Source organism: Oncorhynchus tshawytscha, linkage group LG02 (genome assembly GCF_018296145.1).
Source record: "Oncorhynchus tshawytscha isolate Ot180627B linkage group LG02, Otsh_v2.0, whole genome shotgun sequence".
Lineage (NCBI taxonomy): Eukaryota > Metazoa > Chordata > Actinopteri > Salmoniformes > Salmonidae > Oncorhynchus > Oncorhynchus tshawytscha.
In genome coordinates, this window is record NC_056430.1 from 18,251,453 (window position 1) to 18,270,955 (window position 19,503).

The window sequence follows — 19,503 nt, forward strand, 5'->3', positions numbered from 1 at the left end:
GCAGCCTATTTTTCTTCGTAACTACAATGTAATAATTGCATTACACGTTTCCTCGATTGAGTTACAATTTAAGAAGCTTAAATAATTTTTCGATTCGTAAATTAGGCCAATTGATGATTGCGTTTCAGTCCGTTGCACGGCTCTTACGGCAGTTACGGTAGAGAATTCCTCCACTTTTTTCCCGAAGAAGTCTCGGTCAATTAGTTTAGACAGTCAGGAGAGCTTGAAGTCAGTCTACTCCTCCAATGACAAATTAAAACACCCATTACTCCTACTTCGATCTGTGGGAATCCCGGCGGAGTTTTGGATTTATTTAAAAACATGGGATTTGAGTTGGATCGGTTTAAAGGGGCTGTGGACCCAGATTTTAAATGCAATTTGTGTAATAAGGTTCTAGAAGACCCGCTCACTACTCCGTGTGGTCACGTCTTCTGCGCAAACTGTGTGCTGCCATGGGTTATCCAGAAAAGCAGCTGCCCCGTCAAATGTCAAAGGATCTCCACGACAGAGCTGAACCACGTTCTCCCTCTGAAAAACCTGATTCTGAAGCTGGACATAAAGTGTGACAACCATGCCAGAGGCTGTGAAAAAGTGGTAAAGCTGCATCATCTAGCAGAGCATGCCGAGATGTGCGATTACTCACCGGCCAAATGCAGGAATAAAGGATGCAAGGAGGTGCTCAATCTGAAGGACATGGATGCCCATATGCGCGAATCGTGTGACTACAGACCGGTCGGGATATGCGACAGTGGATGTGGCTTGATGCTCATCCACAAAGAGCAAAAATTAGACACCCATTGCTGTTTGAAAGCCATGAAAGCACATAATAGTGCATTGCACGGGAAGGTGGTCAACTTGGACAAAGAGTTCAAAAAGCAATCATTGAAATCAAGCAAAAGAGAGAAATCACTTATTGCTCAACTCTCCGCGGTGCACAATGAGCTACAAATGACAGCGCTGAAGTATCAGAAGAAATTCACTGAATACAGTGCAAGGATCGATTCGCTGACTAGGACCCTTGCTCCCCCGTGCAAGGTAAGAACGTTTCAAAAAGCACGCTACGGAATTTGTGGCTATTACAAATAGTTTGTTTGTGATTGTCCATAGTTATATGTTACCTTTTATCTATAGAGCGCGCGTACTGTTATTATTTTCACATCTGCTCTACTTTTTGGCATTTTCCGTTACTTATGATACGTTTGTATAAACCAGTTTAAAACTTTAGTGGTCCGACGTCTGCCAGGTTAAATCATTGACCAGATAGACTTTGAGTCTCCTGTGTTCAAACACCGTTGCATTTAGGCCTAGTCTACTACTAATGGTCAAAAAGTTTGTTTATTTTCCTCAGTTTGCCACACATAGGCTATATAGGTTAGTTGCGGCTTCCGCGTGGCGCAGTGGTCTAAATGCATTGCATCTCAGCGCTAGAGGCGTCACTACAGACACCCTGGTTCGAATCCAGGCTGTATCACAACCGGTGATTGGGAGTGTCATATGGCGTGTCATATGGCGGCGCACAATTGGCTCAGCGTTGGCCGGTGTAGGCCGTCATTGTAAATAAGAATTTGTTCTTAACTGACTCACTTAATTTTTTGTCTTGCCCATTCCCCATCTGAATTGCGCACACACACGTCTCAATTGTCTTAAGGCTTAAAAATACTTTTAAATAACCCCTTCATCTACACTGATTGAAGTGGATTTAACAAGTGACATTAATAAGGGACCTCGATTCACCTAGTAAGTCTATGTCATTGAAAGATATGTCCTTGATGTTTTGTACACTCAGTTGATATCGCATATATTTATATGCTAGTCAGTGCATAGTTTTTGCCATGTTCTATAGCCAAGTCTTGGACTCAACACAGTGGACATAAAAGGATAGAGGCCTCCCTTCTGGTCAGCTAGGGAGAGGTTGAAATGTTTATGATCTTGTATAAGTCCATATCAACCCATGGTGGAAGAACATGTAAGGTACACTACAAGCATTCTGAATATGAGGGAACATACACACCAGCCTGGGCTCATAGACTAGATGTAACATAGTAAGGGTAAATCCGGACACTCAAATTAGTATGATATGTTATGTTTGGTATGGCTTCATAAGACAGAAGGTTACTTAGTAGGGTGGGTGGGCGTATAACTTGAATGTCTAGCAACCCAAAGATTGTGTGTTCGAATCTCATCATGGACAACTTTAGCATTTGTCACCTGTTTCAGGAAACTAGGCATATGTCACACTTCACTACTTCACAGGAGAGCCATTTAAAAGTACATTTCTTTAATCAAATTGCGTTTTGGGGAAGAAATGCCTTCTGGAACAGGTGAACTTTGATGCGCATTCATAACAAACTTTTATGCCATCTTACGAATACAATTGTTAAATTAGCCCTGGAAAAAGTGAGTAACCTTCCCGCTAGCCATGATTGGCTGAGATAATGAGTGTGCTGGACATGCCGAAAGATGAGTTTGGATTGGTCTGCCATGTAGCGTGCTTCTGTCTATAATATGAGCTGGTCAGTATGTGTAGGTAATGCTTTCTAACGCTGCTTTTTTGAAAGATATCACATAGTAGAATTGCATAAGTGTTGCTCTCCACTTTCTGGAGGACCGAATTTTGAAATCAGTGGAATTAGAGTATGATAGCTATGGAGGTGGAGAAAATTCTGTTGTTTGATTGCAAATATGCAGACGGAGTTGAAAAAGAGAACACACAGAAGGCTGTTGTATAAAAAACCTGTCTCCGAATTACTTCTTCAAACTAAGGGCAACCATGGCATCCATGACAGAGAAGGAGAAGCGTCCATCCATGTATACGGACGGGTAAGAGAGCCTACCCAGCTAGCACAGTGGATCTGGCCCAATTCTGGCTGAGAGTTGGGGCACTCGGCTGAGAGTCAGACTCTGCTGATGTCATGTGGCCCGAGTCTGGGCCTCCTTCAGCAGTAGTACTTATAGCTAGAGTGCGGGGATAGAGCTCGGGCCAATTCCAATGTGAGTTATCTGGCCCACATGTATTAATTGGGGCTCGGGCTGATTCTGGTGAGAGTTATCTGGCCCAAATGTATATATTACTTGGGGCTCGGGCCGATTGGGGCTACTCTCTGGCAGATGATTACACAGTTTTTTAAATAATTAACATTTCATTATTTATTTTTCCATATTTTCTCATTGTTTCTGTGATCAAAAATACAATTAGCATTTAAATGAAATTCTTTAAGAGTCCTGTGTAGTATTTTTGTATTTTGATACTTTGTGCAAGGCATTAAACACTTAGTGGCTGGAGCCTCCCGAGTGGCATAGCGGTCTAAGACACTGCGTTGTTACAGATGTTGGTTCGAGACCTGTGTCGGCTGCGCCCAGGAGACCCATGAGGCGACGCACAATTAGGGGAGGGTTTGGCTGGCCAGGATGTCCTTAGCTGGCCAGGATGTCCCATCTCGCTATAGCAACTCCTGTGGCAGGCCTTGCTTTTGCACTCTTTTTAAAAATGTGTGCTGCACCCCATTACCACAGTATTACTTGATACACTATCAGATTTGACGACTAACATGTTTTTTCAGCCTGGTACCAGAAAGAAATTAAGATGACACTTTCAAAACACTTCACAGATTCAGGTTTCTTATTTAGTACTGTCTATTCAATCCTTTGAAATGCACTGTACAAACTCTGTTAAAGTGGATGAACAAAGAAAGTTGTTCTCCTTCTTGAAGCTCTAATCCCTGGAAAACATCTCCAAATGAATTATTTTTCAAATTATCCATGAAAGAAAAAGAGGAAGCTAGAAAAAAAAAAATTATGTGGATGATGTGGTTAGTTTAAAAGGCTTTTTCTCTTCAGATTTTTTCCCCAGGTTCAGTCAAGCAGTATGAACAAGATTGCTTGGCAGGTAACATCAGTGCACATGTTGCAATATCTGTGGCAGTATCAAACAGAAAGACACAAGTGGAATTAACTGTTGGAGTCGGGCGACATGTAGACTGTCGCTGCATTGCAAATCTCAGCGAAGCAGTGTCTGTGTTTTTACTTGGGCTAGTTCAGGTCACGTGTTATCAGATCTTCTGAAATCAGATTCAGGCTGACATATTTGCTCCCCAATCGACTGCCATAACAGGAGAAATATCAATGGTGGCAGGTAACCTTCTTTGACTGCTGGGTTTGGAACACAGAATCTCAGCCATATTGAAAAATGTACAGGAAAACATGGCATAGGCCAGCTTTCCAGTGCTGATAAACACCTGGCTTCTGATTGACATGGACACTAATACTGACAATTGTGGCTGCTTTACGTGATGTATTGTTGTCTCTACCTTCTTGCCCTTTGTGCTGTTGTCTGTGCCCAATAATGTTTGTTACATGTTTTGTGCAGCTACCATGTTGTGTTGCTACCATGCTGTGTTGTCATGTGTTTCGGCCATACTATGTTGTTGTCTTAGGTCTCTCTCTATGTAGTGTTGTGGTGTCTCTTGTCGTGATGTGTTTTGTCCAACATTTTTATTTTTAATCCCAGACCCCTGTAACAGCTTTCTTTAGGTGAAGTAGGGGCAGACCAAAATGCAGCGTGGTGGTTATTCATGTTCTTTAATTTATAAAGACACTACACATGAGATAACTAACAAAAACAACAAACGTGAGAAAACCTAAAACAGTCCCATCTGGTGCAAACACAAAGACAGGAACAATCACCCACAAACACACAGTGAAACCCAGGCTACCTAAATATGGTTCCCAATCAGAGACAATGACTAACACCTGCCTCTGATTGAGAACCATATCAGGCCAGACATAGAAATAGACAAACAAGACATCCAACATAGAATGCCCACTCAGATCACACCCAGACCAACCAAAACATAGAAACATACAAAGCAAACTATGGTCAGGGTGTGACAACCCCGCAGGAGGCCTTTTGCCTTTTGGTAGGCCGTCATTGTAAATAAGAATTTGTTTTTAACTGACTTGCCTAGTTAAAGGAAGGTTAAATAAATACATAAAATGTACAGAACTGAACAGAATAAGGAAACTGGCAAAGATTGACTGGGCTGAATATGGGATGTGGTCTTTCTCCGTGATCCTGTCATAAATAAGGCTACATAGGTTAGGTGAATGCGAAGCAAGATCAACATTGTCTGCAATGATTGGCGTCTGTCTGTGGGATTAGTGTCTGTCTGGTGTGACATGCTCACCCCACTGGTTTTAGAAGTATTCAGTCCTCCATACACATGGTCTTGTTTCTCAGTTCCTACAGATGTAGGCTATCCTTACAACATATAGTATAAAAGGAAGGGACAATGCTGAATGTATTGACTAACTTGCCTACCCTTCTACTTTCAGTCTTTCTATATTTTTCATATTCTTAGATATTTATTTAATTTTATTTATTTTTTCACCTTTATTTAACCAGGTAGGCTAGTTGAGAACAAGTTCTCATTTGCAACTGCGACCTGGCCAAGATAAAGCGTAGCAATTCGACACATACAACAACACACAGTTACACATGGAATAAACAAAACATACAGTCAATAATACAGTAGAACAAAAGAAAACAAAAAGTCTATATACAGTGAGTGCAAATGAGGTAAGTTAAGGAAATAAATAGGCCATGGTTGCGAAGTAATTACAATATAGCAATTAAACACTGGAATGGTAGATCGGCAGAAGATTAATTTTCCTTTCAGGAAATAGCCAATAGTTGTTTTGAAACAGAACTCTGTACACATGCGCCGACACAACATGGTCCAGCAGCAGTGCACATTCTTCCCTGGCAGACCTACAGTATAGGCTAGTACTCTGCACCTTATCCTGTAGTCTATATGGTAGCCGGACTCAGTCATGACACTGTACATACCGTTAATACCTGCTTTTATATTTAGTCCCTGTATGCTATAGCATTCTCCATACTGGGATGACTGCTGACATGATGGTCCCAGCACCAGTCCCACCCTCTGACTGTCCCCTTAAAAAGCAGATTAAGAGAGCTGACTGCACTGGTTTCTCAGCGTTCCACTTGTCATCCCTCCATTGACAGAGAGGTCTACTGGTGTATTAATACACATAGCAAATGGCTTTTGGAGCAAGAGAAGGAGAGGGCGAAGGAAAGAGCCTTAACCCTTGCTTGAACCAGTCACTTGACCGCTCTTTCCCAGAGAGCTAGCTAAGCCACAGAGAATCATGATATAGATCCACACTAGGGGTCGACCGATTATGATTTTTCAATACCGATATCGATTATTGGACGACAAAAAGTCGATACCGATTAATCGGACGATTTTTAGAATGTATTTGTAATAATGACAATTACAACAATACTGAATGAACACTTATTTTAACTTAATATAATACATCAATACAATCCAATTTAGCCTGAAATAAATAATGAAACATGTTCAATTCGGTTTAAATAATGCAAAAACAAAGTGTTGGAGAAGAAAGTAAAAGTGCAATATGTGCCATGTAAGAAAGCTAACGTTTAAGTTCCTTGCTCAGAACATGAGAACATATGAAAGCTGGTGGTTCCTTTTAACATGAGTCTTCAATATTCCCACGTAAGAAGTTTTAGGTTGTAGTTATTATAGGAATTATAGGACTATTTCTCTCTGTTCCATTTGTATTTCATATACCTTTGACTATTGGATGTTCTTATAGGCACTTTAGTATTGCCAGTGTAACAGTATAGCTTCCGTCCCATTCCTCGCTCCTACCTGGGCTCGAACCAGGAACACAACGACAACAGCCACCCTCGAAGCAGCGTTACCCATGCAGAGCAAGGGGAACAACTACTCCAAGTCTCAGAGCGAGTGATGTTTGAAACGGTATTAGCTCGCACCCCACTAACTAGCTAACCATTTCACATCACATCGTTACACCAGCCTAATCTCGGGAGTTGATAGGCTTGAAGTCATAAACAGCAGAGCTGCTGGCAAAACGCACGAAAGTGCTGTTTGAATGAATTCTTATGAGCCTGCTGGTGCCTACCATCGCTCAGTCAGACTGCTCTATCAAATCGTAGACTAAATTATAACATAATAACACACAGAAATGCGAGCCTTAGGTCATTAATATGGTCAAATCCGGAAACTATCATCTCGAAAACAAGACGTTTATTCTTTCAGTGAAATACGAAACCGTTCCGTATTTTATTTAATGGGTGGCATCCATCAGTCTAAATATTCCTGTTACATTGCACAACCTTCAATGTTATGTCATAATTACGTAAAATTCTGGCAAATTAGTTCGCAATGAGCCAGGCGGCCCAAACTGTTGCATATACCCTGACTCTGCGTGCAATGAACGCAAGAGAAGTGACACAATTTCACCTGGTTAATATTGCCTGCTAACCTGGATTTATTTTAGCTAAATATGCAGGTTTAAAAATATATACTTCTGTGTATTGATTTTAAGAAAGGCGTTGATGTTTATGGTTAGGTACACATTGGAGCAACCACAGTCCTTTTTCACGAATGTGCACGGCATCGATTAGATGCAACGCAGGACACGCTAGATTAACTAGTAATATCATCAACCATGTGTAGTTATAACTAGTGATTATGATTGATTAAGTTTAATACTAGCTAGCAACTTACCTTGGCTTCTTACTGCATTTGCGTAACAGGCAGTTAACCCACCGTTCCTAGGCCTTCATTGCAAATAAGAATGTGTTCTTAGCTGACTTGCCTAGTTAAATAAAGGTGTAAAAAAAATTTTTTTTTTTAAACGGCAAAATCGGCATCCAAAATGACAGATTTCCGATTGTTATGAAAACCTGAAATCGGCCCTAATTAATCGGCCATTACGATTAATCGGTCGACCTCTAGTCCACACCAGTGAAGTACTAAGATGTGAGAACAGATGGATCTCCCCACCTGCTACCAGCCATGTTGGTTACGCTGATACCTTTACATATCCATTTACTGTGTATGGAGTAGCTTGGTGTTCTGCCCTTTTACCTGAGGCTATTTCTATCGTACCTCAAATACTCCATTGACTTCTAGGTCAATTTCATAGATTTGTTCAGTACTTTCATTCCAAGTTATTTTTGTGTTGTTTTAAGTGAAAATAAGCACCTGCCCTTTGTCTACCTGTCTGTATGTCTGTCTGCAGGGAGTTTTATTTTATGATTTTTTATGATTTGTTTAATAATTTATTTTATTCAGTGGTATTTGTTATTTGGGTTGTTAATGACTTCCTGTCCTCTTTCTGTCTGTCTGTCCACAGGGCGGGGAGACAAAAAACCTCACAGCCATCCTTCATCGGGAGGGAGGTTCTCTGGGCTTCAACATCGTGGGAGGACGACCATGTGCGGTAGGTTACAAGTGGCATCTTTGGGTTACTGTTTTATCTCATTGATGGTCAGCCAAGTGTCATATGGGAAATCAGGAATGGAGGCAAATACTTGAACTACGATTAACTATAGTTTTGTGTTTTACCCCAATACCGACATAGCTTGCACACACAGTGCAAGTATTTTTTGGGCTCCCGAGTGGAGCAGCAGTCAAAGGCACTGCATCTCAGTGCAAGAGGTGTCACTACAGTCCCTGGTTCGATTCCAGGCTGTATCACATTCAGCTGTGATTGGGAGTCCCATAGGGTGGTGCACAATTGGCCCAGCATCGTCCGGGGTAGGCCGTCATTCTAAATAAGAATTTGTTCTTAACTGACTTGCCTAGTTTTAAAAAAGGTCAAATTAAAAAAGTATCTCTCTTGAGCCTATGTGGATAGATCGCATTGTGTTTGTTTAATGGTTAGGTTTAGCGGATTTGTTGTTTATAATTACTTCATATGAGGATCAAATTAAGGATTATGACTGTGCCCACACTATTGTCCTCTTTAATTGAGGCGACTATGATGACATAGTAAAAACAGACGTGGTGTGAAGTGGGTCCTCTGCCCTGAGCTGATAACCTGTTATGGCCTCTGTGTTTGCTGTCTCACTGTCTGCCATTGGCTCCCGAGAGGAGAGGGAAGGAATATCACTGCTGAACTGGGATTAGGGCACATATTCACAAAGATTCTTAGAGTAGAAGGACTGCTATAGGATCAGTTTTGCCTTTCTAGATAATAATTAATACAGTTATATGGAAAGGGGGACCTGATCCAAGATTGGCAATCTTACTCAGATACATTTGGGCTCAGAGCTCAGTTAGAACTGGGTCTCGTATACTTGGAGCATCTCAATCTCTGTACAGAGTAAGCTGGTCCCAGTTCGCAGTATCTTTTTTTTGCTGGGAAGAATGTGTGCCAAAGTGTTCCACTCAGGGCTGTTGTTCTGTGGTTAATTTAAATTGCTATAGTGACGCACTTTGCTGTGGCGACATGGATTATTACAGTAAAACGTTTTACAGCAGGAAACTATAAAAAGGACCAAACACCGAAAGCATTTTTTCTTGATTCCATGGTCTTTCCGGTTCCCTTGACAGAACCATGCATCAATCCAAAGAGAGTTTTGACAGTGAAGAGAAAATGTTTAAGTTATTGCTCATTATGTACATTGAAATATGCACTTTGCAATCAAATGAAAAGAGGGGAACTGATCTGCGGGCCTACAAAACACAGGAGGCAGGTGAGGGGAGGACAGCTTGTAATAATATTTGGAATGGTATTAAAACACAGAAACCCTGTGTTTGATACCATTCAATTTACTCCGTTCCAGCCATTACTATGAGCCCGCCCTCCACAATTAAGGTGCCACCAGCCACCTGTGCTACAAAAGGGGGTCCCATGCACTCAATTTTTGCTCGAATTGTCTTTAAGGCTAGAATAACTTCATAAAGAGGTCACCAAATCCTCCACAAGAAACGATTGATTAATGGCGTTTTCACCCTTCACTAGTGTTGATGCGATTCAGAGACAGAGTTGGGTTGGACACCAGGCTGAGTATGATTAAAGGCTGGCCTTCGTAGACACTGTAGGGTCTAAGTACTGAGTTTGTCCACACTGTGGCCCCAGGGCAGGGGGATGCATGGCAAAGCATCAGTCCTCTCACTCTCCTGCTGTGACATTCCCTTGGCAATCCATGCCATTTTGGGAGGAAATGTGTTTGTTTCACAGTTAAAAATGTGCTGTGATGAGCTCGGAAAAAAAGGAAGCAGACCTGAAATAATGAATTGCAGCATTCACACCTTGACTTCTGAGGTTTCTTTAAGTATTCCATATAAATTTAGCACACTGTCGCACGACTTGGCAGAGGCACGGGGTTGGTTTGATGTGGTTTTAGGAGAGAGCTGAGAGGGATGTTGGCAGTGCTTTGTTAAGCCAATCGTAGCTCTTACAACTCAGGGGTCACAGCCTCACTGATGGACGCAGAGTAACTCATATCCTTCCAACACATCCATTCAACATTTAGCCCCTCTAACGGGCTGGGTCAGAGTTGTATTATCCAGCCCTAGGAAACATGTCAACTGGCAGGCCATTTTGGCACTGGGGCTCTGTGGAGCCCAACATTAAGCCCTGTGTAATGTGCACCTGCAACCACTTGCCAGTCACTACAGGCTGTTGAGCCCTGCGGTTAATCGCTGGGTTAACAAGGCTGCGTTGATGACTGCAGTTGCGTTCACATGTAAAGACCGGCAGGGTGTCTCTGACCCTGATTGGTGGGAATGGGTAATGGGAAAACCATTTTGAATTGTCTGCATAATGTCCTCAGGACTTTTGAAAGTAGGTTAGGCAGATTTAGCAAGAGACTTGTTTAATATTTTAAAGATATTATTTTTTGCTGAGTATTTTAACGTAAATTAGCATGTATTGTAATTAAATATTTTTATGTAATCATCTTCAATAGTTACAACTATTTCTTAATCAATTTCATCAATGTGTTATCTGAGATGATCAGAAAATGGGTCATTAACATGGCAGTTTTTTCGCCACAGGACGACCATGAAGGCACTTCGAATGAAGGAATTTTTGTATCCAAGATCGTTGAGAAGGGACCAACAGACAAGGAGGGAGGCCTTCAGATCCACGACAGAATAATGGAGGTATGTGACTGACCTTCTGTACCGTTTCGTGTGAAGGCCAAGAACCAGGAGGTGAGGTGGCTTCTGGGGCATTTAGCACAGCACTTAGCATGTGTCCATTTTCTCCATGCTAAGAAATAAAGCAACAGATAGTCTGATGGTGATAAACGATCAAAAACAGGAATGTTTAAAAAAAAATACAGACACGACAGTAACAGATAAACATTGCTAAACAACTTTGACTATATTTGCAGAAGTTACATGCAGCAAATGTCTCTTATGTTAAGACGTTTAGTGAGACATCACTGTAAATAGAGTTGAGCCCAGGCTGTCTCTCTATGTTTGCTATAGCTGCTCAAAAGAGGCACTCGTTTACTGACTAGCTGACGAATTCCTTCTGACAGACCTGCTGTGGAGCAGCATCCTCTTGCCTTCATACAAAATCTCACTGTGTAAAGGTCATGTGCTCCCGCGGGTCACTTTTAAGCGTGTACAGAAAACCAACATCACAAAGGTTTATTTTATAGTGTGAATTAGAGGTTGTCACAAAGGATGCATGGAACTCAGATGTTAAGTTTAACTGTGCATTACTGTATTTGTATTTATTATCAATCCCCATTAGCTACTCTTCCTTGGGTCCAGCAAAATTAAGGCAGTTTATACCATTTTAAAAACATTACAATACATTCACAGACTGTGTGCCCTCAGGCTGCTACTCCACCACTACCTCATATTTACAGTACAAAATCCATGTGTACGTGTGTGTATAGTGTGTATGTTATGGTGTGTGTATGCATGTGTCTGTGCCTATGTTTGTGTTGCTTCACAGTCCCTGTTGTTCCATAATGTGTTTTTTTAATCTAATTGTACTGCTTGCATGAGTTACTTGATGTGAAATAGAGTTCCATGTAGTCATGGCTCTATGTAGCACTGTGCGCCTTCCATAGTCTGTGGACGTGGGGACTGTGAAGAGAGACCTCTTGTGAAATGGCTTGTGGGGTATGCATGGGTATCCGAGTTGTGCGCCAGTAGTGTGCGCCAGTAGTTCAAACAGACAGCTCGATGCATTCAACTCTCATAAGGAATTATCAGAGGTAGTGATGAAGTCAATCTCTCCTCCACTTTGAGCCAGGAGAGATAGACATGCATATTATTAATATTAACTCTCTGTGTACATCCAAGGGCCAGCCGTGCTGCCCTGTGCTGAACCAATTACAATTTTCTTAAGTCCGTTTTTGTGTCAACTTCCCACGACTGAACAGTAGTCCAGGTGCGACAAAACTAAGGCCTGTAGGACCTGCCTTGTTGACAGTGCTGTCAAGTGCCTTATCATGGACATACTTCTCCCCATCTTAGCTACTGTTATATCAATATGTTTTGACAATGACACTTTACAATCCAGGGTAACTCCAAGCAGTTTAGTCAACTCAATTTCCACATTATTTATTATAAGATTTAGTTGAGGTTTAGGGTTTAGTGAATGATGTGTCCCAAATTCAATGCTTTTAGTTTTAGAAATATTTAGGATAAATTATTCCTTGCCACCCACTCTGAAACTAACTGCAACTCTTTATGTGTTGCAGTCATTTCAGTCGCTGACACGTATAGTGTTGAGTCATCCGCATACATAGATACTCTGGCTTTCCTCAAAGCCAGTGGCAATTAATTTGTAAAGATTGAAAAAGTAAATTGGCCAAGACAGCTGCCTTGGGGAATTCCTGATTCTACCTGGATTATGTTGGAGAAGCTTCCATTAACTTCTTGCGTCGAGCAATCCCGTGTCCGGGAGCGTAAACATAGCCTCAAGCTCATTACCATAACGCAACATTAACTATTCATGAAAATCGCAAATGAAATTAAAGAAATATATTCACTCACAAGCTTAGCCTTTTGTTAACAACACTGTCATCTCAGATTTTCAAAATATGCTTTTCAACCATAGCTACACAAGCATTTGTGTAAGAGTATTGATAGCTAGCATAGCATTAAGCCTAGCATTCAGCAGGCAACATTTTTACAAAAACAAGAAAAGCATTCAAATAAAATAATTTACCTTTGAAGAACTTCAGATGTTTTCAATGAGGAGACTCTCAGTTAGATAGCAAATGTTCAGTTTTTCCAAAAATATTATTTGTGTAGGAGAAATCACTCCGTTTTGTTCATCACGTTTGGCTAAGAAAAAAACCTGAAAATTCAGTCATTACAACGCCAAACTTTTTTCCAAATTAACTCCATAATATCGACAGAAACATGGCAAACATTGTTTAGAATCAATCCTCAAGGTGTTTTTCACATATGTATTCGATGATAAATCATTCGTGGCAGTTGGGTTTCTCCTCGGAAGCAAATGGAAAAATACACGCAGCTGGAGATTACGCAATAATTGCGACGGAGGACACCAAGCGAGCACCTGGTAGATGTAGTGTAAAATGGTCAATCTTCCAATGATATGCCTACAAATACGTCACAATGCTGCAGACACCTTGGGGAAACGACAGAAAGTGTAAGCTCATTCCTGGCGCATTCACAGCCATATAAGGAGACATTGGAACACAGCGCCTTCAAAATCTGGGGCATTTCCTGTTTGAAATGTCATCTTGGTTTCGCCTGTAGCATCAGTTCTGTGGCACTCACAGATAATATCTTTGCAGTTTTGGAAACGTCAGAGTGTTTTCTTTCCAAAGCTGTCAATTATATGCATAGTCGAGCATCTTTTCGTGACAAAATATCTTGTTTAAAACGGGAATGTTTTTTTATCCAAAAATTAAGAGCGCCCCCTATATCGAAGAAGTTAAAGAATACCCTCTGTGTTCTGTTAGACAGGTAACTCTTTATCCACAATAGCAGAGGGTTTAAAGCCATAACACATACGTTTTGACAGCAGCAGACTATGATCAATAATGTCAAAAGCTGCACTGAAGTCAAACAAAACAGCCCGCACAATCTTTAATCATCAATTTCTCTCAGCCAATCATCAGTCATTTGTGTAAGTGCTGTGCTTGTTGAATGTCCTTCTCTATAAGCATGCTGCAAGTTTGTCAATTAGTTTACTGTAAAATGGCATTGTATCTGGTCAGATGCAATTTTTTCCAAACGTTTACTAAGGGTTGGTAAAAGGCTGATTGGTGTGCTATTTGAGCCAATTCTTAGGTAGCGGAATGACCTTTGCTTCCCTCCAAGCCTGGGGGCACACACATTCTAGTAGGCTTAAATGGAAAATATGGCACATAGGAGTGGCAATATCATCTGCTATTATCCTCAGTAATTTCCCATCCAAGTTGTCAGACCCTGGTGGCTTGTCATTGTTGATAGACAACAATCATTTTTTCACCTCTTCCACACTAACTTTACGGAATTTAAAATGACAATGCTTGTCTTTCATAATTTGGTCAGATATACTTGGATGTGTAGTGTCAGCATTTGTTGCTGGCATGTCATGCCTAAGTTGCTAATCTTGCCAATTAAAAAATCATTAAAGTAGTTGGCAATATCCATTGGTTTTGTGGTGAATGAGCCATCTGATTCAATGAATGATGGAGCTGAGTTTGCCTTTTTTCCAATAATTTAATTTAAGGTGCTCCAAAGCTTTTTACTATCATTCTTTTTCATTTATCTTTATTGCATGGTGTAGTTTCGTCTTCTTTTTATTCAGTTTAGTCAAATGATTTCTCAATTTTCAATAAGTTTGCCAATCGGTTATGCAGCCAGACTTATTTGCCATTTATTTTGCCTCATCCCTCTCAACCATACCATTCCTCATCAATCCACGGGGATTTACGTTTTTACAATCATTTTCTTAATGGATGCATTCTTATTAGCAATTGGAATAAGCAATTTCATAAATGTGTCAATTGCAGTGTCTGTTTGCTTCTCATTACACACCACGGACCAACATATATTATTTTAACATTGGAATCACTACAAAACTTCTTATACACTATATTAGGCCCAGCCTTTGGGACTTTGGTTTTCCAAGATATGGCTACTATTTTGTGATCTCTACATCCGATGGATCTGGATACTGCTTTCAAGCAAATGTCTACAGCATTAGTAAAGATGGGATCAATACATGTAAGCCGCAAGATGACAAATATTTCCCTACAGCCGTCATTGTCAGACCTCATTGTCAGACCTCATTGTCAGACCTCAGCTACATATTTTCAGAGCAATGACTAGATGTTTGTGTTTATCCATTGAAATATGTTTTTTTTAAAGTATGCATCAAGACTAGATTGATAATAGTAGTTTCTGTCCTGTAGTTCTTCCACTTACTCTAAGATACGTTCTGAGTTCTGAGCAAGCATCACACTTTCGCATTAAGTAAGCATTGATACTTAAATGGGAGATTTGAGCAAAAATGTAAGCTACATGCTCAGATTTGTAGTTACTATGCATCCCTCTAACCAGATCCTTGTTATTGACATGCATACGTTTTAATGTTAGCACCAGAGAGACAGATACTGTACAACAACCTATCCCTCAACAGTAACCACTTCAAGCAGCAGTAACAAGTGGCTGAATTCCCACTGTTCGTTAAGATATATCATAAGATCCCTTGACAATAGGCAGATTTAAGCCACCAAAACCGACAGCAGTTCGGTGCCTAGTGACTAAGACCTATGGGGCCTATGGGGAGAGATTTGTTCATGTGCTGTGTGGCTGTGTGTGTGTGTGTGTGTGTGTGTGTGTGTGTGTGTTACCAGGTGGAATCAGTGTACTGAGCCATCTGAGAACACCTCTACAGGATCCTGCTATGCCCAGTTACTAACCATCCATCTTTTATCAATTAAAAGAAAGCAGATTTAGCTTAAGGATGATATTGGAGCCACATTGGTGTTTTTGTCTCTGTATTGTCTTTGAACTAATGGGGGAGAAGTCACAGAGAGGAGTGGGTAGAGCATTAGGAGAACAAGGACATGTAGAACCTCAGGACAAGACGAGAAACCAAACCGATCCAATTAATAATACTCATTGTGTACACTAACGGTGCATGGTTGCTGTATCCCTGGGTGCTTTTCATTTGATAGGGAATCTGATAGAGGTGGTTTAAGTTTCTCAATCTCAACAATCCTCTTTGTTACAGCTAAGCAGAAAAAAGTACCCTTTCCCTTTTTACGAGGCACAATAGTTCAGTTTTGTTTCCTACCTGGGGGGATGGAGGTCTCAGTGGGACCAAGTGATGAACTGAGGGGGAAAATGAATAGCAAGAACCCACCGGCAGTTCCGTGTACTGTACTCCCAACCCTGTGTGGCTAAACCAACAGCCTGTAGCCTCATCCTGCTCCGCTCGCTATGTAGGGCCCTGTGCACAGCTGGAGCATGCATTTTTAAACCTGTGCCACCGGAACCCTCTCAGTACTGCCTCGTCTCTCCCACAACTCTTCTGGCAGTGCTTTTCTTTCTTTAGTGCTACTTTTCTCTACTTTAAAGTTGGATGCAACGTGATTCATTTTGAATGGTTGTTTGTGGATGTGGCGCATTTATGGGGGGGTGGCAGGTAGCCTAGTGGTTAGAGCGTTGAACTGACAAGGTAAAATTCAGTCTTTCTGCCCCTGAAGAAGACAATTAACCCACTGTTACCCAGTAGGCTGTTATTGTAAATAGGAATTTGTTCTTAACTGACTGACTTGCTATGTTAAATTAAGGTTTCATTTATTAATTTCCTGGCATATTGGTATGTAGGCTATGTGTAAGTTGAAGATCTAGTTTAAGTCAGGAATGTATTCGTCCAAATCCACATGGTATGTAGCATTCTGGTTGTATTGTGATAGTTTTGGCTTGACTTTCTGCTCAGATTCTCAAAGGACTGGCTGACATGACAGACATCAGGGTGTCGCTCATCATGCTTTTACCATTCTGATTTCATTGTCCCTATCCCCTTTACAGTTGGGCCTGCACAAGAGAGATGTGAGATCCAACAACTTTAGTGCTTACTCATCACCACCAACAACACCCTCCTACCATTCCCATTGCCTTTGGAAATGAAAGCCCTTTTTTTTAATGAACACCATATGAAAGTAGATCATCTAAAAGCAGATAATGTGGATCACCATTCATGCATCACAAAAAAGTCCCAGTGCCTTGCCTTGCTGCGGGGATCAGCTGGCCTATTTGGAGCCATTTACATAACATGTGGAACTACAACAGAATAACAAGTTCAACTGAGGAGGCAAAAGCACTGGGGTCAATTCTTTCATAGGAAAACACATGGTGTGGTGTTCCATCTTCCCCCTGTGAAGGTTGTCGTTCCAGGAAGTATACATGGATGGGGCGCAGGTAGCCTAGTGGTCAAGAGCATTGGCCAGTAACTGAAAGGTCACTGTTTTGAATCGCTAATTGAAAAATCTGTCGATGTGCCCTTGAGCAAGGCACTTAACCCTAATCGCTTCTGCAAGTCGCTCTGGATAAGAGCGTCTGCTAAATGACTCAAATGTAAATGGTCCTGGCTTGTTCCTCGGTAACAGCCTCTTCGTGGGGGAGTGTGATGGCAGATGTCCCTCCTCTGCAGCGCTGCTAATACTTCAGCCTGGGATGAATCAGCTCATGAATGCCTCCTTGTTCAGCACACACATTTTCTCATAACCTGGATCTGTGTTTGCTTTCGCTCGCTCTCTCCGCAAGCTAAATATCTGGTTCGGAGTGGATGTGTTTGCCTGAGAAGATTGAATAAATAGGTTTATTTAAATGAAACTCATGTGGCTCGGTATAGGCAAAGAGAGCTCTGTGTTGTGAACCTTATCTCGACAGGGGGACTTAGTTTAGTCAATATTTTCACATTTGTCTTAAAGTGAGATGCTGTAGTAGATGTAAGAAATTGTTTTCATACATGTTTAACTCTTGATGTTTTCCTCTTTTCTTTTTTCTTTTACAGTTGCCTAGCCATCTGCCTGCACATTTCATGTATCCCTAGTCTCTCGGGGCTACATCTTCACATTGACACACCACACATTGTTAGTGCTTATACAAGGAAATGTGTGCTTTACTGTTTTTGTCTCTAAGAAATGTCTCCGGGTGTTTACTCATGCCTCAAATGTTATGCTGAATCCTAGCACCATTGTCTGCAGGACTAAACCAATGTCACAATCCCAAAATGACTGTTCATGATCTCTCAGGGAATGGAGTTGTTTTTGTAGGAATCCAAATACAAGAATGGGAGTAGAACGAGGACACTGAGGCTTCAGTTGTAAATGTCACCTTGTAAATCCTCTGTAAACACTCTCAGGTCATGAAGGTTGAAAAACAACAACTACTTGAAAATAAACTGAGGAGAAACCAGTTGTAGTCTTGAGAGGCCATGTGTCATTGCCAGCAGATATGTGTCCAACTTTAATTGTGGCAGCAATGTAAGCTGTAGTCAAGAACTCACACAGGGCTGTGGAGTCCTGCTAAAGCCTGTCTAATGTCAGAATAATAGAGTCTTTAGTGTTGTCATTGCTTGGTCTCTTTCTCTCTCTGGCCCTGTTTCGTCTGTAGCATTTGAAGTAAAGGCTCAAGCTAAGGCTGTGATAGAGTTTAGCAGCAGTAAAACAACTTTGTGCCGCATCTCCTGTAAATGTCCGTCCCAGGGTGTAATCAACTGTTTTTATTTAGGTCACTGTCGTATGGTACTGATATAAGGAATGTGCTTTTGAGTTTTTCCCCAGAAATGCATGTGACGCTCTCCTGCAGGCATAATGTAGGCTTGTTGTTACAAAAGTGACTCTCCAGTTCGATGGTGGGTTGACTAGCCACCCTGAATAGAATGTAAAAGCCTGTCATTTGTTTCTACACAACAAACATAGCATAACATATGACATATGAATTCACTTGCAATTACTTGTTTTTCTAACTTGCTTGGAGGTGCATGGGGACTGGGGAGGACTGGTTGAAAAATATATCTGCTAATGACCACATGTCTGATATGCTATGATACACTATTTTGACTTACCCATCCCCTTATTTTTATTAATGTTGAAATGTTTATCACAAGACTGTTGAAATATGTTAACTGCTACAGCTGACAATTGCCAAGACATCAAGGTAACATTTTACTTTGGCTATCTACTGACTGCCATGTTGTACCCGCTTAAAATCCCAAATCAGGATTGTTTGAAGGATAGGTGACTAGAAAACAGAATGCTATTCATTTATACAATTATGTGACCTAGTCCGGTTAGAGTGGGGAGGTGACACCTTCGTTCAAGGTCTGGAATTTTGTGGGTCACGCCAGAGCAGTCCTTCCTTATCTCCATGTGACCGCTTTGCCATAAGGTTACTCACGGTGCACCACTTAACTCCCCAGAGCTATTTTAGTGGCAACTCACCAGCCAGACCTTCCCGGTGCTAAATGGCAGCCTGACTGCCTGACCAGGAGTTGTGAATGGTGGCTGGTAGAATTGTTTAGGGAGTTGTGGAAGAAACAAAGCGTGCATGTTGATGAAGCCTAATTCTGTCTGAAGTCCTGTTAGCATTTCTCCCACTTACATTTTACATTGGTCATTTAGCAGACACTTATCCAGAGCAATTTACAGGAGAAATTAGTGTTGAGTGCCTTGCTCAAAGGCACATTGACAGA

General features: G+C 41.2%; 1 protein-coding gene across 1 annotated transcript in view; it reads left to right on the forward strand.

The window, feature by feature from the left end:
* The first annotated feature begins 212 nt into the window (after nucleotides 1-212).
* Nucleotides 213-19,503, forward strand: part of LOC112220346 (E3 ubiquitin-protein ligase PDZRN3-B-like) — a 142,697-nt gene continuing 123,406 nt past the window's right edge. Inside the window, exons 1-3 of the mRNA XM_042331478.1 lie at nucleotides 213-1,035; nucleotides 8,212-8,298; nucleotides 10,863-10,970. Coding sequence (XP_042187412.1) covers nucleotides 322-1,035; nucleotides 8,212-8,298; nucleotides 10,863-10,970 — 909 coding nt within the window. The 5' untranslated portion in view covers nucleotides 213-321. The remainder of the gene's footprint in view (nucleotides 1,036-8,211; nucleotides 8,299-10,862; nucleotides 10,971-19,503) is intronic.